This window comes from Poeciliopsis prolifica, unplaced genomic scaffold, assembly GCF_027474105.1.
Source record: "Poeciliopsis prolifica strain line A6 unplaced genomic scaffold, Auburn_PproV2 SCAFFOLD088, whole genome shotgun sequence".
NCBI lineage: Eukaryota > Metazoa > Chordata > Actinopteri > Cyprinodontiformes > Poeciliidae > Poeciliopsis > Poeciliopsis prolifica.
In genome coordinates, this window is record NW_026562463.1 from 686,291 (window position 1) to 703,568 (window position 17,278).

The window sequence follows — 17,278 nt, forward strand, 5'->3', positions numbered from 1 at the left end:
ACTTAGCATAAATCAAGCTTTATCTAGAGTCTGTGCTGCAAACTATTCAACAAGTAGGTAATGGAATATAGCAGTGAGCAAAGCTTCATCGCCATGAAACAGCAGGTCAGGTTTCAATCATTTATTTCCTCTACTTTTTTTTTTTTTAAACAAACAATGTAATTCAGTCAAGTCATCCCTTGCACACTGAGCAACTGGGGCTCTTAAAAAGAAAAAGATCTTGTCTAAGGAAATTTTGAGTCCACAATAAAGTCTCGGTGGAGAAATATTTTGTATTTTTGTCAAAAAAGTCAGATTAAAAAAAAAAAATCTGACGAAACAGCCACTCCTCTAAACTTGCTCAGATCTACTATTAAAAAAGGGGTTAAAAAGGTTAAAATGATTTGAGACAAAGGATGAAAACCAGTTTCTTTCTAAGGAAGAATGGAAAACTACAGAAAAGTGGCACCTTGAAGTCAACAAATCTACATAAAAGTTTACTTAAAGCTTCAGCAAACATTTTTACCAGGAGTGCCAACTGTTTTGTGAATCTCAATCCAGATTGTCCTTCATGTAAAATAAGAGCCAAATCAAACTAATTTAACTGTGTTCTTCTTAATTATAGCTAAAAACAATGGACTTCAACATTTTCAATTTATTTCTCGTCAGCAAAGAGAACTGCTGTTGCATTTAACAAAAAATTACAGCACTAAGAAAATTGTGCCGAAGGATTATTCTGGAAGGAGTTTTAAGTCTTTATTGCACATTTGTAGACAGTACTGAGCACAGCAAAACAATTCAGGAGCACATGATCAGGATACATTAAACAACACTTAAAAACATAACCTGGTTAAAAAAGAAAATTCCCAGATGGCGCTCAACTAAAATATAGTAAAATCAAAGCTACCCAAAAATCACAGCAACGTCTGTCTGCCTTAAATCTGTGCCCACATTGCAGGAATAAACACCTTTCTCCCGAGAAGGAGACCTTTGGTAATCCCCGCTGTAAATAGTTTAGCACAAGGAATTAAGTCATGCAATCTCTTTCCAGCCTGACAGGGCTGCAGGTTTGAAAAGTCAAGGTAGAGAGGAATGCACAGACAACCCGACAAACGTGACTGGTTAAGCCTTGCGCAGCTACATGCATCTGGTCTGGTCGAACTTAAGCAACTAAAAATTTGGAGGTGAGGCAGAAAAATCTCCATCACGGGTCAGCGATGTTTATCCAAGTGTGGAAAAGGAGTCGAACAGGTTTGCTGCTGCAGCACTAGGGCAGTGCTAATGTAAGAGGCACATGGTTAATTAGCTGGACATTTGCTGATAATTGTAATCGCCAGTTAATGATGTTGAAAATAGCCAACAGCTGGAGTGTAGAAATTTAACACATTTTGTCCTTCACGTACGTACTATAAAATGGTAAACAATCACAGCTGCACATTCTCTACTTAACAAGATCTGCCATCATCATCAAGAGATAAAAGTATTAAAACTGGGAGTTCAAAATGACCCATTTACAGGGGTTTGATTCATATGATACAACGGAGACCCTTAAACTGTCATGTGTAAATAGAAGGAGGATACCTCATGATTAGGCAAACACATAATTCACTAGAAAATATATAGAAGCTTTCCATTTCTCTTAAGAAACCCAAGAATAAATACCAAGATAAAACACAAAAATAAAAATCTGAACACAAAATGAAAACAACTAAAACATATGTATATAAAAGCCTTCCACCAATTTTGTGTCAATGATCAGTGCTATGACTTAAAAAAAAAAAACTGGAGCAAATTTTTTCAGACTAAATACATAAAAGGTGATCAAGTTTAAATGTGTCAAACAAAATTTAAATTGTTTGCTTTAAAGTACCTTCTTTTTGTAAAAATAAAACTGATGGAATGAATAGTTTCATCTTGGCTTGATTTTGTCTGAAATATGACATACATAGAATAAAAAGCCTCGTAATCTTCCCTCCTCCCCATTTTAAGGGAAATGGATGGTTCAGAGTACTATGACTGGAGTTATAACATGGATTTATGACAAAACAAAAAAAATAGCTGCTGATCATTAAACCCTCTTGGTGAGTGAAAATTATATTCCTATAGTTTTTGCATAGAAAATGCACAAAAGTTTGGAATAAGTACATTTTAAAAAAGCATAAGTGGAGACACATTTTAGCTCAACAAATCTGTTGAGCCAAAACAGATCTGTTTTTGTTCAGAACTTTTTCTTAATTCTGGTTAAAACCAATCTCACCGTCTAGCTACCCCCTTCGGTTAATGTCGGAGTCGGGAATTACTCGTCTGGTCTGCTCATTCAGGCAAAGCAGTAGTCAATATGGGCCAGGAGTTCTCTGTGGCGACTGGTTGGATAAGGAGCCTGACACTTTGGACACTCCAGGAAACTCTCATCCAGTAGGCTGATAACTTTAGATGGGGATGTGGGGCCATGAGAGTTAATAGTAAGGCGCTCAAACTCCAGATTATTATGGGAGCTGGGCTCTGAAAAGCGGGCACTCTGCTGCTTCTGAAATTGAAAACAAGACATGGCATTTTTGGGTTTTTTTAAAGAGTGCAATTCATTTTCATTCTAAAAACAAAGCAACTGCTCATTTTTGGTCAGTAAACTTAGTTTGCAAACAGCATTAAAAAATAAAAGTTGCTGCATGATTTAAATACACAGATACACTACAGACACTTACAGCAGACTCCAGCTTAGCAATCTGATCACGAGCTTTGCGAAGCTCTTTCAGCACTTTCTGTAATTGCTCCTGCATGCTCTGACGATCAAGTTTTTCATTCTCAGAGTCCTTGGCAGAGAGCTGGATCTTGGGAGGAAATGAAAAGAAAGTTTTTAAAATAGTGGAACTGTTCCAGAAAAAAAAAAAGTAAGAAAAAATAAAAAGATGACAGTTTGTCATGTAATTTATGCATTTGATCAGTTTTCTAAACAATTGAGCACTACCTGTTGTTCCAGAGCAGCAATTCTCCGTCGTTCTTCATTTTGGTTGATGAGAGACTTCTGCAGCATATTTACCTATCAAGAGCAAATATCAAGGTAGAACAGTTTTGAGTTTGCTGAGCATTTAATCATTTTCAACCAACCTGAAGGAAACATGTAAAACAGTTTGAGAGCCTGAGCAGGAGCCCAACTGTAAAATGTGAAATTAAATACATATTGGATAAATTAGCACAAAAATATGTGCAAACATAGTGAACAGTGCACAGTTGTAAAATTATTTAACAAATATCGTTTATATTGTCACTTTTCCCAACACTTGGTAGACTCCTTATTTTCAAAAGTATTCCAGTATAATAAATAAGTGTTTGATCCCATGCAGATGTTTTGAACAGTGAAAATGTTTGTGAAGAGATTAATATATATATATGAAAAATAATAAATGTCAAAATGGTCTGCATGTCACTGAGTGAAGTAAGTATTCAATCTCCAGGCAAATCACAACTTCAAACTGTGTGATCAAGCTCAGCACTAAACTTCTGCTGCTGGCTATGAAGTTTTCACAGCTAAGAAGAGATTTTGAGCCAGTCTTCCTCCCAGAAACTCCTTCAGGCTTCCTGGTTGCTGCTCGTCACTGTAAAGCTCCAGCTCCCTCTGCAGGACTCAGATCTGGAGTGACCAGCCACTCCACTCCATGACATGCTTCTTTGGCCACTCCATTATGCATCTTGAACAATTATGCTGGAAGACTTTGTACCATATTTAGCTTCCTGATACATGATTCCACTGTAAATTACTCTAATTACTGGCCTCTTAATGCAGTGAGGTCCCCTCCTAATGGTCTGTACCACCAGAAGAAAAACTGAAAATTATGTTCTTCAGGTCAGACTCTGCATTTCTCCTTCTTCAAAGATGGTGGATTGAATTGATGGAAAATGTAAAAACTGCATCACAATGTTGAAGTTTTGGTCATGTCCATTTCCTATAATGCATATGGACTTTGTGTGGAATAGACTAGTTTCTTACAGGAACTTGCCAAAGAGCTGGCCTCAGTCTGTCTTTTACATTTTTCCCCATTTTTCTGCCCTTGGGTATAAAATGCATGTTTTCTGTTAAAGCTTTTTACTTTAAATTGGACGTCTTTGTTACAGTTCTCTGCTCTCATCTTATAAAGATTTCTAATAAGGTTGACTGATTTTCACCTTTAACAATGCTTGAATAAATAAATTTTTTCAGCCAAGCCTTCAATGAGTCATTTAGAAGTTCACTGGGAATCTTCACATTCTACTACTAAAGCAGTCTTATAGTTTACTTAAATGAACAACCTACTTGAATCTTTCGTATTTACATTTTGGTGCATGTTCAGTTCATTTGCATGTAAAATGAGTGATTGTCCAAAGGGTTTTAATTGATCCCTCTACTCATTGTGTTTAGCTAAGGGAGTCTGACCTGCTGCAGAAGGTCAGCTGATCTCTTCTTCTCCTCATCCAGTCGTTTCTCCACCTTCTCCAGGTCGGCTCTCACCCTGTCTGTCCTTTCGGATGATACCTTTCTTTCCTCGTGCGCTACTTGTCTAGATGTAGAAGTCATGATATTAGATCTGAGCATTAAAAGAAAACACTCATTTTAGAGGAAACACTACTTAATAACTTGGGTTTAAAGTGATGTTGAGCCTTTTCTTGCCACAGGTTTGGGTTCTTTCAGAGCACATGAACATCCACAGCACGCTGCTGGTTTTACCTGTTGCCAAGGCGTTCCGCCTGCAGCTGTATCTTGGCTTCATCCAGCTCCTTGCCCCTTTCTTCGTATTTCCTCAGAAAGGCCAACAACTCGCTGCACTTGTCGTCATACTTCCTCTGCAGCACGCAGCGCTCCTGCTGGACCCGGCCGACCTGTTCCCTCTGCCGCTGCAGCTCGGCTTGAGCTTTCAAGGTCTGCAGAGGCCATAAAAGAAATTGCAAAAACGCTGTTTGTTTTCCGTCTTACTCAGTTCTTTAATCCAGCTCTGCAGATCAATTATAAAGATGTCTGAATCCAAGGACTCTGGATATTCAGCTGCATACTGATTCGGTGCTGAAGCTGCCTTTTTCAAAGGATGGAATGTCAATGAATTTGTTCACACTTAAACAGGAAAAAATGGTGACAAGAGACTACATATTAGCTTTCTTCTAATATGTAGTATTATATCAACAATTAAAAAAATAGTGATGTGCATTTACTCAGGTTATCTTTGATATAAAATATTCTATTGACAATGAGACATTTAAGTTTGAAGAAAATCCCATCTAAAATGTGTTATGTGGGTAAAAACGTCATCGAGATTCTCTAGGTAAAAAGTTTTTAGCATTAGTATTGTTTACCTGTTCCTTTTGCACACTTAACTCCTGCAGAGCTCTGGCAGTCTGATCTTTCTGGCTCTCCAGGTCTTTCTGCACACCTAAAAGCATCGTCTCGTAGTGCTTTTTCAGGTCAGACTCCTTCTCTTTACCTTGAGTGTTGTTTGAAGCTGACACTGGGGGTGGGGTGGAAGGAGGTAAGACAGAAATCAGGCCTCCAGTTCAAGAAGAAAAAGCTTCCACTAAAATTTTAAAGACAAATTTTGCTGTAAATTTTTCAGATTCCGTCAAATATTAACAGCAAACTTTTGCTGATACAACAGCAGAACTCCGATTTCTGACCAGAAATAAAAACAAAACAATTCAACTGAAAGGAATGTCCACTGAGGATACATTTACCTCATCTTTCTGTATCTGAACACAGAAAGATGAGGTAATCCTGTTGTTTCCATATTCTATGTATATGAGGCTGTGAGGTATATTTACCCTCAGAGCTGGGTTCTGCTTTACTTTCTTGTTGCTGCTTGGCCTGCGCCAGTTGCTGCTCCAACTCCATTGTTCTGGCAACGACTGACTGCACAAAGACCTCTCGCTGCTGATCATAGACCAGCCACTGCTGGTTCTTTTCCAGAGCCTAATGGGAAGATTTTACAACTGTTTTAGACAAGCACTCTGGATTCTGGGTAATGATAACCTGAGCTTGAGGTCATGAATTAATGAGAAGAGAAACACTAGTGATTAAATGAAAAAGTTCATGAAGTTTAAAGGTCAATACTTTTTGACAATGGTAGGAAGACATTCCCCCCCCCTTTTTTTAATGACTTCACATTTTAAAACATTGCTCAATTTTTCCAAAATTATTAAGATCCACTGTGTTGGGTCTAAAGAGTTACATCAAACATCAGCGCTGCAGGTTACAGATATCTGGTCTAGTCAAAGCCTGGATGCAAATCAAGTTGAGAATTAGTGGCAGGTTTTAAAAAAAAAACATCCTTGAGCCAATCTCACTCAATATAAACTACTTTGCTAACAACAACAAAAAATATTGTAGTTCTAATTGTATCTAAAAGACATTCTACACACTAAAAGGCACACCACACTTTTCAGAATCCTTGTTGTAATGCATTTTGAAAACCATGTCTCAATTTCCTTCCACTTTAATGTTTTTTCTGACACACTGTGCTTCTCTCAAATAAAATCCCAATAAAATGTGTTGAAGTTTGTTGTTTTCATGCAGCAAAACTCAAAAGAACTTGTGCACTTTTTGATAAACTTTATAAGCTTCCCAATACTATAGGTATCATTGGATACCTATGCTATCCAATGACAGAATATGAGGTTTAACATATCAAATTTATGAAGATGTTACAAGAAGGACTCACATCTTTGAGTTGATCTTGCATCTGTACCAGTTCTGCAGCAGGAGCATGCCCATTCTGAAAAGAGAAGGAGGGAGATGTTGCAAAGGTTAAATGACAAAGTACTAGTAAATATGCAGCAGTTGCAACTGATCTAGCTGTCACAACCAACATTCAGTTGAGGCTGACTTTAAAATAAAGAAAAAAAGATGTTTGATTCATAAAAAAAAATAAAAAAAATCCTGTTGCTCCTGTGTTTTTTTTTTAAAAGCTGGCCAGGTTCTGCTAACTGTCAAGTGACAGGCACTGTTAATTTAAAATAAGATTCTCCATTTTCAGTGAAAAAAATAAAGTAGATACAAAACTGCCACAGGCTCAAAAATTACACACAGGCCTGCTGATTTAAATTATTTAGTCCAACTTTTAATAATGCAAGAAAAACAGAGCAGCAAGAGATAAATGTATGCTCTTCTGCGCTCCCAAGTCTTGGCTACATGACCATGTCACCGACCCTGCAGTGTACAGCCTCCAGAGGCTTGTTGGTCATGTCACATGACTGTCGCTGTAAGCCTTCGAGTCTGATCTCCATCTCTATACATTCGTTATCTTAAAATTTTATACCCTTCTGGACTCAAATTGCAATTTCTGTCAGTTTATTTTAGCCCAAATATAAATACCAAAGACGTTTTAGGTAGACTCATCTATCAAGGGCAAGATTTAAATGTGGTACCTGGAAAAACCCAAGACTGAAAGACAGGAAGGATGACAAATGGACCAAAAAAGGATGGGAGATGGAAAACAGATAAAAGACAAAAAAAAATACCAAAACAAACCATACGGATAATTAATAGACAAGCAGTTGGAAGGTGGGTGAACGAACCGATGGACACGCCAATAGATAGCACTGCATGATATCAGATAAAAACAACTTTTGATGGACAAAGTGATCAATGGATAAGGGGATTGACAAAATTACATTACTGAAATCACATAAAGAAAGGATACAGGAATCTCATTGTAGTAGGAGAAGTAGTTGTTTAGTTTGTGTTGATATTAGCAGCATTGCCTATATCAAAGAAAGCTGTAGTAAGATTTAAACACATTAGATCAAATAAGTTACAGTTTAAAGAAGAGTCTGAAGATCCATACCTAAATAATAATAATAAAAACATTTAGCAGTATCTTATTAAACATGTTTTCCAGATAATCATAAATTTATGCCATGGTAATGGGATCTACACCCTGTAGCAGCTGAGTGGTATAATTATGAGCAATTTTTTCCCAACATTGCTTCCATTAATTTGGTAAACTGTTGTTTATTTTGGAATGTCTGTTCATCCAAAAATAAGATTTTTATTTATCAACTACAAATGTTAGAAGTCATGTGTCACATCAAACAAAGTGGCGGTTTCATAAGTCAGCTTTTCTGTCAAATGTTTTTAAAGCTTTCAATTAGTTTGTGTGCTCTGTTGATGGCCTGAAGCAACTTCCTGTCTCACACAGAGCAGCCATTTCTGATGCCTGAAACTATGCAACGCATCTTAAAAATGGGCCACTCATACTTCTGCTCATTTGAATCCATATTTTGCACTCTAATGCTTTGGTCTAATAATAGATAGGAAACAAACATCTTTCATCAAAGATATAACCTAATCTTTAAGCAGCAAATGCGAGCTTTCTGTTTATTATAGCTATATATATAGAACAACAGCTTTTTAAAAACTGTTTCTTCCAGTTCTAGCTGGTACAGCAAATAGTCTAAACCGTGAGCAAGAAAATTACTCAAACAAATACAAAGGATCCACATAATCATGCAACATAACAGATAAAAAATGCACATATTTTGAGATGAAATCCTCTTTAAATAAGCTTATTAGTTGGAATTTTTTTTGTATGATATAGCTAAATCTTTTTATATTCTTTAAAGCCCTGCATGTAATTTTGCTTCCTTACAGGCAGGGAAGAATCCTGATGACAGATTTAGAGTCAATGCAGCAGCACTGGATCTACAGTGAAGAAGTGGCTACTACAGATTTCCTTTTATCTCCACCATAAGCAGACTTACATTGCTGACGGCAGATAAAAATAAAGGGGCTACTGAAAAATCTGATTTTCACCATTACAATGCTTATTACAGCTGATGTATTTTATAGCAATAAACCCTTCGTGATAAAGTGGTGAGGAGGCTCCAGGGAGAAGGTGATGTCAGCAGGAAAACTGAGATTAAACACTGCCACCTGATGGACAAAACAGCCACAATTCCCTTAAGCCCTTTAATCCATCAATCACTGATCACTTTTCATGTCAAAATCTTTGCACTTTTTCTTTAGAGTTCTCAGTACATTTTGGCAAACATAAACCTAAAAGTTCTCCACAAATTTAAAGCAAATGTTTCTACTATGGTCATGTTTTAAACATGAAAACCAGAACTACAGACTTCAGATGAATGGATGAAAAGTTAGTGGGGAAAAATGATGCATGGACAGATTTAAGGATCAAAGTGCCACTTACTTTCCCAGGCAAAGGCAAATTTACTATCCCTGTTCTGGGTGAGCTTTTTTTCAACTCAATGCTTTTCAGTCACAATCATAAATCACCATCATTATTAATTAGCTTGGATGGATGGATATAAGTTTAAGACAACAACATGGGGAATTAAGTCAGGAAATGCAATTTCTTCCTTAATTTGACAAATGGAGAGTTGGAGGCACAGACTGACACTGATGGTGGAAAGGAGGAAGAGTTGGATGAAGAGAGGGAGAACTAGATAGAGGAACAGTGATGGATGGGGGGCTGAAGGACGACAAAAGATAGATGGTTGGAGGAACACAAGGATTTCCAGAGGAATAGATGGACAAATGGACCAATGGAAGGATGGATGACAGAAAAACAAAGGATGGTCAGGGAAGAAGATAAATAAAACAATGGAGGGATAGATGGATTGGCAGAGAGAGGGATGAAAAGATTCAACATTTGACTTTTTTTTTTCTTTTACAAATATTAAAGTTTGAAAATACAAATTATTTCACTCATTTCAATTTTAATACTCCTACCCCCCTGGAAAATCTCAAGAGTCTACATTTTATTTCTATGCACCAAGGATCAATTGTTGACTTCTCAACTTAAACTGATCAGCATTACCACTAATCATTTCATCTTTTCCATTCTTGCTACAGTAAATGTCAAATATATGAGCGATATTCCACAGGCAGACTAGTCATGATGCAAAAAAAGTCACAAATGCTTGTCCAGGCAAATCAAAAGATCAGCTAGATCATTTCCATTGCACAGAAAAAGCAACCAGATCATGTCAAGAAGAGAAATCTCTTCTTGACTAATTAGAACATCTTGACAGGTAGCAGCGTATTAGGGTCAGCCTACCGTGGCCTGCGTTTCCAGGGACTGACAACGAGCAGAAACTGTGGCCAGCTTGTTTTTCAGATTTTCCGTTTCTTGTGACAAGTTCTGGAACATCCCATCTCTCTGCTCTGCCTCTCTCCTGCGCTGCTCCAGCTGGGCCTGCAGCGACGCAACAACCTATAAAAGAAAAAAAAAAGAAGAAGAAGCCTGTATGTCACCAAAATCTTTTTAACCTTATTGTTGAAGCATTGTTCGATGGAAGGTGGTAAGAGGGAAAATGATTTGTTTTTCTCTCTTCTGTGCAATTATCCTTCTTTCGTAATCGACGTAGCGCGGCTGGGAGTCTGGTGGCATTAGCCACTTGCGTGTCTGCTGATGAAACTTAATGAGGAAGATGCAAGCATGATTAATGTCTGGGCAAAACAAAACGCTGACATTCCATTTACCAGCATGTCATCTGTGAGCTTAGCCTGCTGCCACTCTGACCACTTGAAATTAGAGTCATTTCTGCCACAATAGAGGACATATTACACAAGGATGAGCAACAGCAGAACGAGTTTTTACACTAGTGTCAAACAGCAACATGACATGAATGCTAATACATACAGACAGCAGCCACAGACAAACAGTTTATAAATGTCAAGCGAACAGAATCTAACGGTGTACATTGGTATGCAGCTTCTGCTGGTTGTCTAAACTTCATTTTGCAGAGCTGCTGTCAAAGTGGGATAGAAGTGATTTCCCCCTCTGTTTGTGGCAGCTCATTGAAATTCCAGTATGTTTTTTCTCCCTTCCCTCTCGCTGACAGTTTCCCATATGCCACCAATGCAATACCTGAGTGTGGGAAAAAACACAAGTCACATGCTGGAGAGTGCTCCTGCTGTGGGTTTACTCTCATTTAGGCAGGACTTTAAGCCTGAGTTAATCGTGTGTCTATGTACCGGTGTGTAGAGGCCTAGTCATGAGAGATGATGGAACAAATGCGATTCTGAAAACATACAGTTGTCAGTGTACGTACCTCTCCTCCTTTAGCTGACAACTGTTGTCTTAGACTTTCCAGTTCCTGTTCTTTAACCAGCAGCTGCTGATTGTTCCTCTCGCGGAGCGTCTCGAGGGAAAGAATCCTCTGGAGAATCAGATGTCCATATTTAAAAACAAATGAATACAACAGGACTTGAAAATCAGTAACAGTGAACCCCTTTACCTCCAGCAGCTTGCTCTTGTCTGAGTCAGGGGGCTTGACGTGCCGTTTGGCCTGTTCGTCAATCTTTTTCCTCAAGTGGGCGTTCTCCTTCCGGACTTTCTCCAGCTCTGCCTCTGCCTTTGAGCCAGAATTGTTGGATCTGAATCCCAACTTGGAGACGAGGGTCTCTTTGGCACCTTTAGATGCCATGGTTTCCTTTGTTGATAGGTGTAAGATGGAGTGTTCTAGAACTTACAAATCATTTGAAGACACTATTATACTTTGATTTCAATGTAATCATTTGTAAAAAATAAAAAAGAGAACAGTCATTGTAATTTAACTGGTAGTGAACATTGATGCCTTTTGCAACTGCTTCAGATTATTGGATATATTCTGACTATAGTCAACATTTTCTTGGGTGTGGGTGAATATTCACACGGTCTCCATTTAGTACTTTTGCAATTTTGTGCCCAACATTTTTTTGCAGTATGAAATGGAGTCGTTTACTCTAAGATGTTTCAGAAAATTCATTTGAAAGTCTAGTTGAAAGATTTTAAATAACTTAAAGAATAAGTTGGGCAATGCATATTTTAGCAAAACTTGCCTCCAGATTTGAAGCAAATAAAAACATAAACTCTTTAGGACTAGAATTAAGAATAATTAAAATAAAATGGTAGTGATTAGAACCATTTATTTTACATCATTGCGAAATTAATGTGTTTCATATAAAAACAAACTGTTGGATCAAATACAATAATTAGGTCACAACAGGTCAGGTGCAATACAGTAAGCTCCCTGGGCAGTCGGGAGGACTTGAACAGTACTTTATGGCCGCAAATGAGATTTGAAAGCCGAGTTTGATATCATGACACAGAAAGTAATCAGTGAGGGAAATGTCAGTAAATAATATGTGATGACCTCTGTTGTGTATTCTGTGACAATATTGCAAATTGTTCTGTCCATCAGATCATCAATGCATTAAGCATTCTAAGGAGTTTATCTGTTTTGTAACTGTAGAAAGAATCCAGAGTGAAGTTGACGCAAAAACAAGGAGAAAAAAACAAGATTCCTGCTGAAATACCTCAGAGCAAAATTCAAAAAGTCTTTTGAACACCATGACTCCAACTAAATGTATTGATAAATACAACACGCAGTCATAATTGAATGTCAAAATAATGCATATTTAGTGTTGATGAGATTTGACAAGTTATAAAATGCTTTTTTTTTAACGTGAACCTCGTTAAAGGAAACCCAAACTTGGTTTCTGGCCAGAACAAAAAAGCAGTAAAACTGACGTTTTGAGGGCTTTCACGGTAACTTCTCAGATTTTAAGCAATGTTTTTTTTAAGTCTGTTTTTAAAGGTTTTTCCTGAACATGTTTGACAAGTTTAAGTATTGTTGCTTCTGAACTAAAGTTTATCTGCAATAGAGACAGGAAAGAAGAAGCACCGACATGTCATTAAAACGTTTAAAACCCAAAGTTGTAGCAACAAACAGGAAACGTCATCATCCCAATCCTGACAAGTATAGCATATTTTCTATAAACAGACAATTTAGAAAATAATTTACCTTAAAGTAAAAAAAGCCTTTTGAAATATTGGCGAATCTCAATCTTCTTTACAAATGTTTTCAGGACAATAGAAAACAAAAACTAACTCGACATTTTGTTTATCTTCCTCTAACTGAGACCTCGTAATTTCTAACTTAGATATTCACATAAAAATATAGAATACACGTTAATCACTCTCCATATGAGAAATGTAGAACTTACTCTATGAAAGGAGCAGAAGAAGCGTTTGTAATCCACCCTACATGTAACGAGACCGTTGCTCAAACAGCGCTTTCATTTCCTGAAATTTGAATTGCGGCGCGTTGACGTCATTTCCGTGATGAAGTTCCAGGTGCGACTGTTCGCGTTGCTCAGCATGTTCCGACGTGTGCAGGTTTGGACGGAGTGAAAGATAGGACATGTAAAATATAACTCATTCTAAAATTATTTCTTATATATTTTTAAAACACTTTTTTGTCGTGTTTGTGACCACAAAATATAACCTTCTGTGTCTTTTAAACACCCACAACAAATTCGTCATTGTGTTTCTGTTCCAGTGTATAAGAACCAAAGCATTAATTTGAAAAACAAGAATTTTATCTCTTTCAAATAAATGGAAGGTACAGAGCTCTACAAGTTCCTCTGCTCAATATAAAATCATAATAACTTACATAATAACTCTATACTCATTTGAATATCACAAATAAATCAAAAATTGATTAAAAATAGACAGTCACATATTCAAATAGACTTTTACTTACCTAAAGAATTATAACTATTTAACAATTTTAGCTTTAGAGTAAAAATATTTTACATTTGGCTGCTGCTCTTCAACATATTTAGATAATTCATACTTTAATTGACAATTGGGCAGGGCTAGCAGTAGTCAATATAACTAGTCCAAAGGCGACTTCTCCCTATGTCCAAGTCCACTGCAATGTTTTGCTAAAAGCAGGACCAGACTAGGGTTAATCAGTAAGTTAGTTGTTGACCATAAAACCATCAATGTGTTCAATATTCATTTTCAGCTGTAAGATTGTTATTCTAGGATGCAACCATATAAATCAAATAATACATGTTTTTATTCTGTTCCATTGATTTTCTTCTTTTTGCAAATAAAATAAAAAAATGTAAAAAGCAACTGGATTAAAAAGTTGCTTCAAGTATTTGGGATGGATCATTCTGCTTTGTGCAAATAAGAAGCCGAGTCTCAGCAAATACATTGAGGGTCTATTCTTAATTTAAAGTCTTTGTTTTGTCAAGGTTCTATAATTAAAGTGTTTTTACTAGGTCAGGAGCTAGTGGTATGTTTCATCTTGTAATAACATGCCGCCACTGTGTATATTTAATAACCTCAGCTGTGTTATAGAAGCTGATTAAAGCAGGAATGCTGGTGAAATAGCACTCTGAGTTTCAGCCCATCCCTTTGTCAGAGTAAACAGAAATAATGAGTTAAAGTCAGTAAACAGTAGCGCCAAGATGAAATAAGCAGGACTGTCACTCACATTCAGCACCAGCTCTTAGAGCCTGTTTAATACATATGCTGACTGACTCATGATGGATTCCATACTGAAGCCAAGAGAATACACTCAAGAAATACTTCTATGCTAATTAATTATCTTTGCATTAAATTGAATGCAGAAAACCATTCTGGGAACAATCGTAGAAAGCAAACCAAGGTTCAATTGTGAAGTCATCCAGCAGTGAACTCGGATTTAGAGTGACACATGGCTCAGCTTTGCTGCACAATTTGTTCTGGAACCTGCATTTTTCACAAATCAGTTTTTCCATAAATACACCATTCAAAAGCTGAACCATTTAAGCATATAAATATCACTAGAAAGAGTACAAATGACAAATTTCCGACCCAGCAAAACCGGTGAATATATTCTGCTGCTCCTTAGAGCTTAAAATGTTATTTATCTGAGGGGTTAAGGTCTGTGGAGAGTTTTATAAATATGATCAATTCAAAAGGGCCCTTCAAAGTTTTCTAAATTGCAATTGGTCCCCGTTTTATTTGTATTCATAGTGATCCAAATTTTGTCATCCTGGATTTCAGTTTGACAAAAATGAAAGTTAAAAAGTCAAGAACTATTCTCATTTGTTAGATTAAAAGTACCTTTTAGAAATGCAACCGTTAAGCAGGTATTGAACATACTTTTCAGTAAACCCACATTTCTGTATGAAAATGTTTATAATGGTCTTCAGTAAGCAGAAAAACATTGATACAAATAAATGGTTGAAAACATCAGTCTGTGTTTTTATTATTTATACTCATGTAAACTTGTATGATAAAGGTTAAAAACAACTATGACAGTGATTCACACTATCTGAAATAATGAGAATAGATTGTAGATCTTATTGTCCAAAGGAGAAATAATTTTCCGTAGACCAGCCTTTACTCTCCAATCAAGTACACAATAACAACCAGGTGGACAATAATATGCATCACGGGACAAAACATAACACCATCACACAAGACACATCATAAAAAACCTGCACAGGGCACAACTGTGGGTTGTAATAACACAAACACTGAACAAATTATTCATCCTCACTTTAAAGATGGTGAACAAGTGCTTGAGAAAGCAATAAGGCTTTCATGGGAAAGCTTTGCAGTGAACAGCTCTGAAAAGAGCACTCCTGGTGTGTCTGCTCGTACTGCTGCTCATAACTACGGTAGATAGAGAGATGGAGTGTGCTGTTCTTCTCATTACAGTTCACGAGAGCTGCAGCCTGATCTGACACACGGCAGCTGGACAACACTTCCCCTCCGAGTGTTCCCAGAACCTAATTGACCACTGCAGAGAGACAATGGCATGAAAAGAAACATGCCTCCAATTGAGAGGACTGCGCAAAATCCCTACAAAGCACTATAATTTTTCTGGACAGTGTGATGTTTAAAAATGTCACTTTCCCCCACCCCCTTTTCTTTCACCATCTGTCTCTTCTGAGATTCACAGACCTGTCAGCCTCGCGGCTTGCCACTGGGATCTCTCATCAACGCCAGGGAGGCGTGGGGCTCATAGCTCAGCCTCCTGGTGAGCCCTGCCTGCATCATCGGCTGAGTGCGGAGCAGCGCTACCATTTCTGCAGCACACCTCCCGCTGCTCTGCATCATCGACTGGCTTGGCTCCTGTTGTTTGGTGCAGGGTCACCGACCTGTGAGGGTCACGGCATACACTAGCTCTGCAATGTTCTGGCAAAGCACACAGTCCTCTTGTGCCCTCCCACAAGCCAAATTACCTTGATTAGGTCAAAGGGGAGTATTCAAGATACATTTTATTTAAAAACTAGAGATTTGTGAGAAAAAGAAAAATAATACAAAGTCACAGAAGCATATCCTACACCTTTGGATGTGTTATAAACTTCTTGTTGAAAAAATATGACAAAAATAGGAACTTGTTTACTTCAAATCCAGGAGGTCCCTCCACAGTTGTTTGGACAAAAAGAATCTTGTTAAAAGGTAGACAAAACATTAAAGAGACTACTGGAGTCTCTGCCAGGAACTGTAATCAGTTCCTGGCATGTGACATGAATCTCCTATGCTCTGTGTCTTTGCCCTTTCAAGTAAGTAGAAGAAAAAAAAACATGTTTCTCAAGAGGTGAAACACCCCTGCTGGCATAAATTATTTATACATATACACCAGTTTCCTAAAACCATGCAGAAAGTCTCCTCATATATATTGAATGGAAGAACTGTTTGTTTTGTTGGTTTTGTATTTGCAGTGTGCTAAAAAAGCAAGGAGATGTGAAGACGACAGCATCAGTAGTCCGTGTTAATTGTCTTTGCTGAACTACAAAAGGAAAAGCATATCATGGGACTATTGATGTTTGAATGATTTAGAACCAAGGTTTTCCAACTGTGGTATAAATACCAATGGTGTTGCTTGGGCTGCATGCTAACTGTTATATAATGGCTTACAGTGACCCAGGGACAAGCGCTGGTGTCTCCTAATGTTCTATTTGTCTCCAAGTTGTACAAGTACATCTGAAAAAATTAGAATGCTGTGTAAAAGTCCAATATTTTCTGCAATTTCTCATCATCTCACAAAGTGAAATTGTATTTTTATAGCGATTCAATACACATAAAGTAGTGTTTCAAGCACAAATGTCAGATTTCTGAAAATCAGTGGATGACATGGAACACCAAACCATCACTGGCTGAAGAAACTTCACATTGGACACAATGGGGATTAAAAATTTTTTCTATAATTCAATGTAACTCTATTCAACATAATGTAACAGCTGACAGAAGAAAAATAAACCTGGGCTGATTGATATAAAAGCAGGACTAGTGAGTAAATTCAGAGTAAGCAGAACGTTATGGAACAATTTGGCTGCAAATGAACTTTAAGTCCCCCCCACACACACACTGACATTTTATGCACTGATAAAGCCTAATTAAATAAAACTCTTTTCATGGTTGCCAGAATAAAAAATTGTGAGACATAATAAAACATTGCAGTGCAATATTTAATTATTTGAAACAACTTGCAAACTGGAGACACTCAATAGCCTCCCTTGTATGCATTTCATCCAACCACTTATAAA

The 17,278-nt window shown here is 37.3% G+C and overlaps 1 protein-coding gene across 2 annotated transcripts; it reads right to left on the reverse strand.

The window, feature by feature from the left end:
• Nucleotides 1-722: 722 nt before the first annotated feature.
• Nucleotides 723-13,017, reverse strand: cep55l (centrosomal protein 55 like). 2 transcript variants are annotated; one of them, XM_055022607.1, is made up of 12 exons: nt 12,947-13,017; nt 11,197-11,420; nt 11,011-11,118; nt 10,014-10,169; nt 6,657-6,710; nt 5,761-5,908; nt 5,299-5,450; nt 4,679-4,872; nt 4,388-4,511; nt 2,945-3,016; nt 2,682-2,807; nt 723-2,506 (listed from the first exon to the last, which is right to left on the reverse strand). In XM_055022607.1, the coding sequence occupies exons 2-12, from the start codon at nt 11,383-11,385 to the stop codon at nt 2,297-2,299; spliced, it is 1,533 nt and encodes a 510-aa protein (XP_054878582.1). In that variant the 5' UTR covers nt 11,386-11,420; nt 12,947-13,017; the 3' UTR covers nt 723-2,296. The 2 variants fall into 2 exon arrangements, with proteins under 2 accessions (XP_054878582.1, XP_054878581.1); XM_055022606.1 differs by having other exon boundaries at nt 11,197-11,426; nt 12,947-13,011.
• Between the last annotated feature and the right edge of the window lie 4,261 nt (nt 13,018-17,278).

Bases quoted from the DNA above. Each gene is read 5' to 3' on its own strand.
- cep55l (XM_055022607.1), bottom strand. From the start codon at position 11,385: ATGGCATCTAAAGGTGCCAAAGAGACCCTCGTCTCCAAGTTGGGATTC. The intron at 10,170-11,010 runs GTACGTACACTG...TTTCTTTTATAG, and splicing joins TGTCAGCTAAAGGAGGAGAG to GTTGTTGCGTCGCTGCAGGC. The intron at 3,017-4,387 runs GTCAGACTCCCT...TGCTCTTGATAG, and splicing joins CAGCTGACCTTCTGCAGCAG to GTAAATATGCTGCAGAAGTC.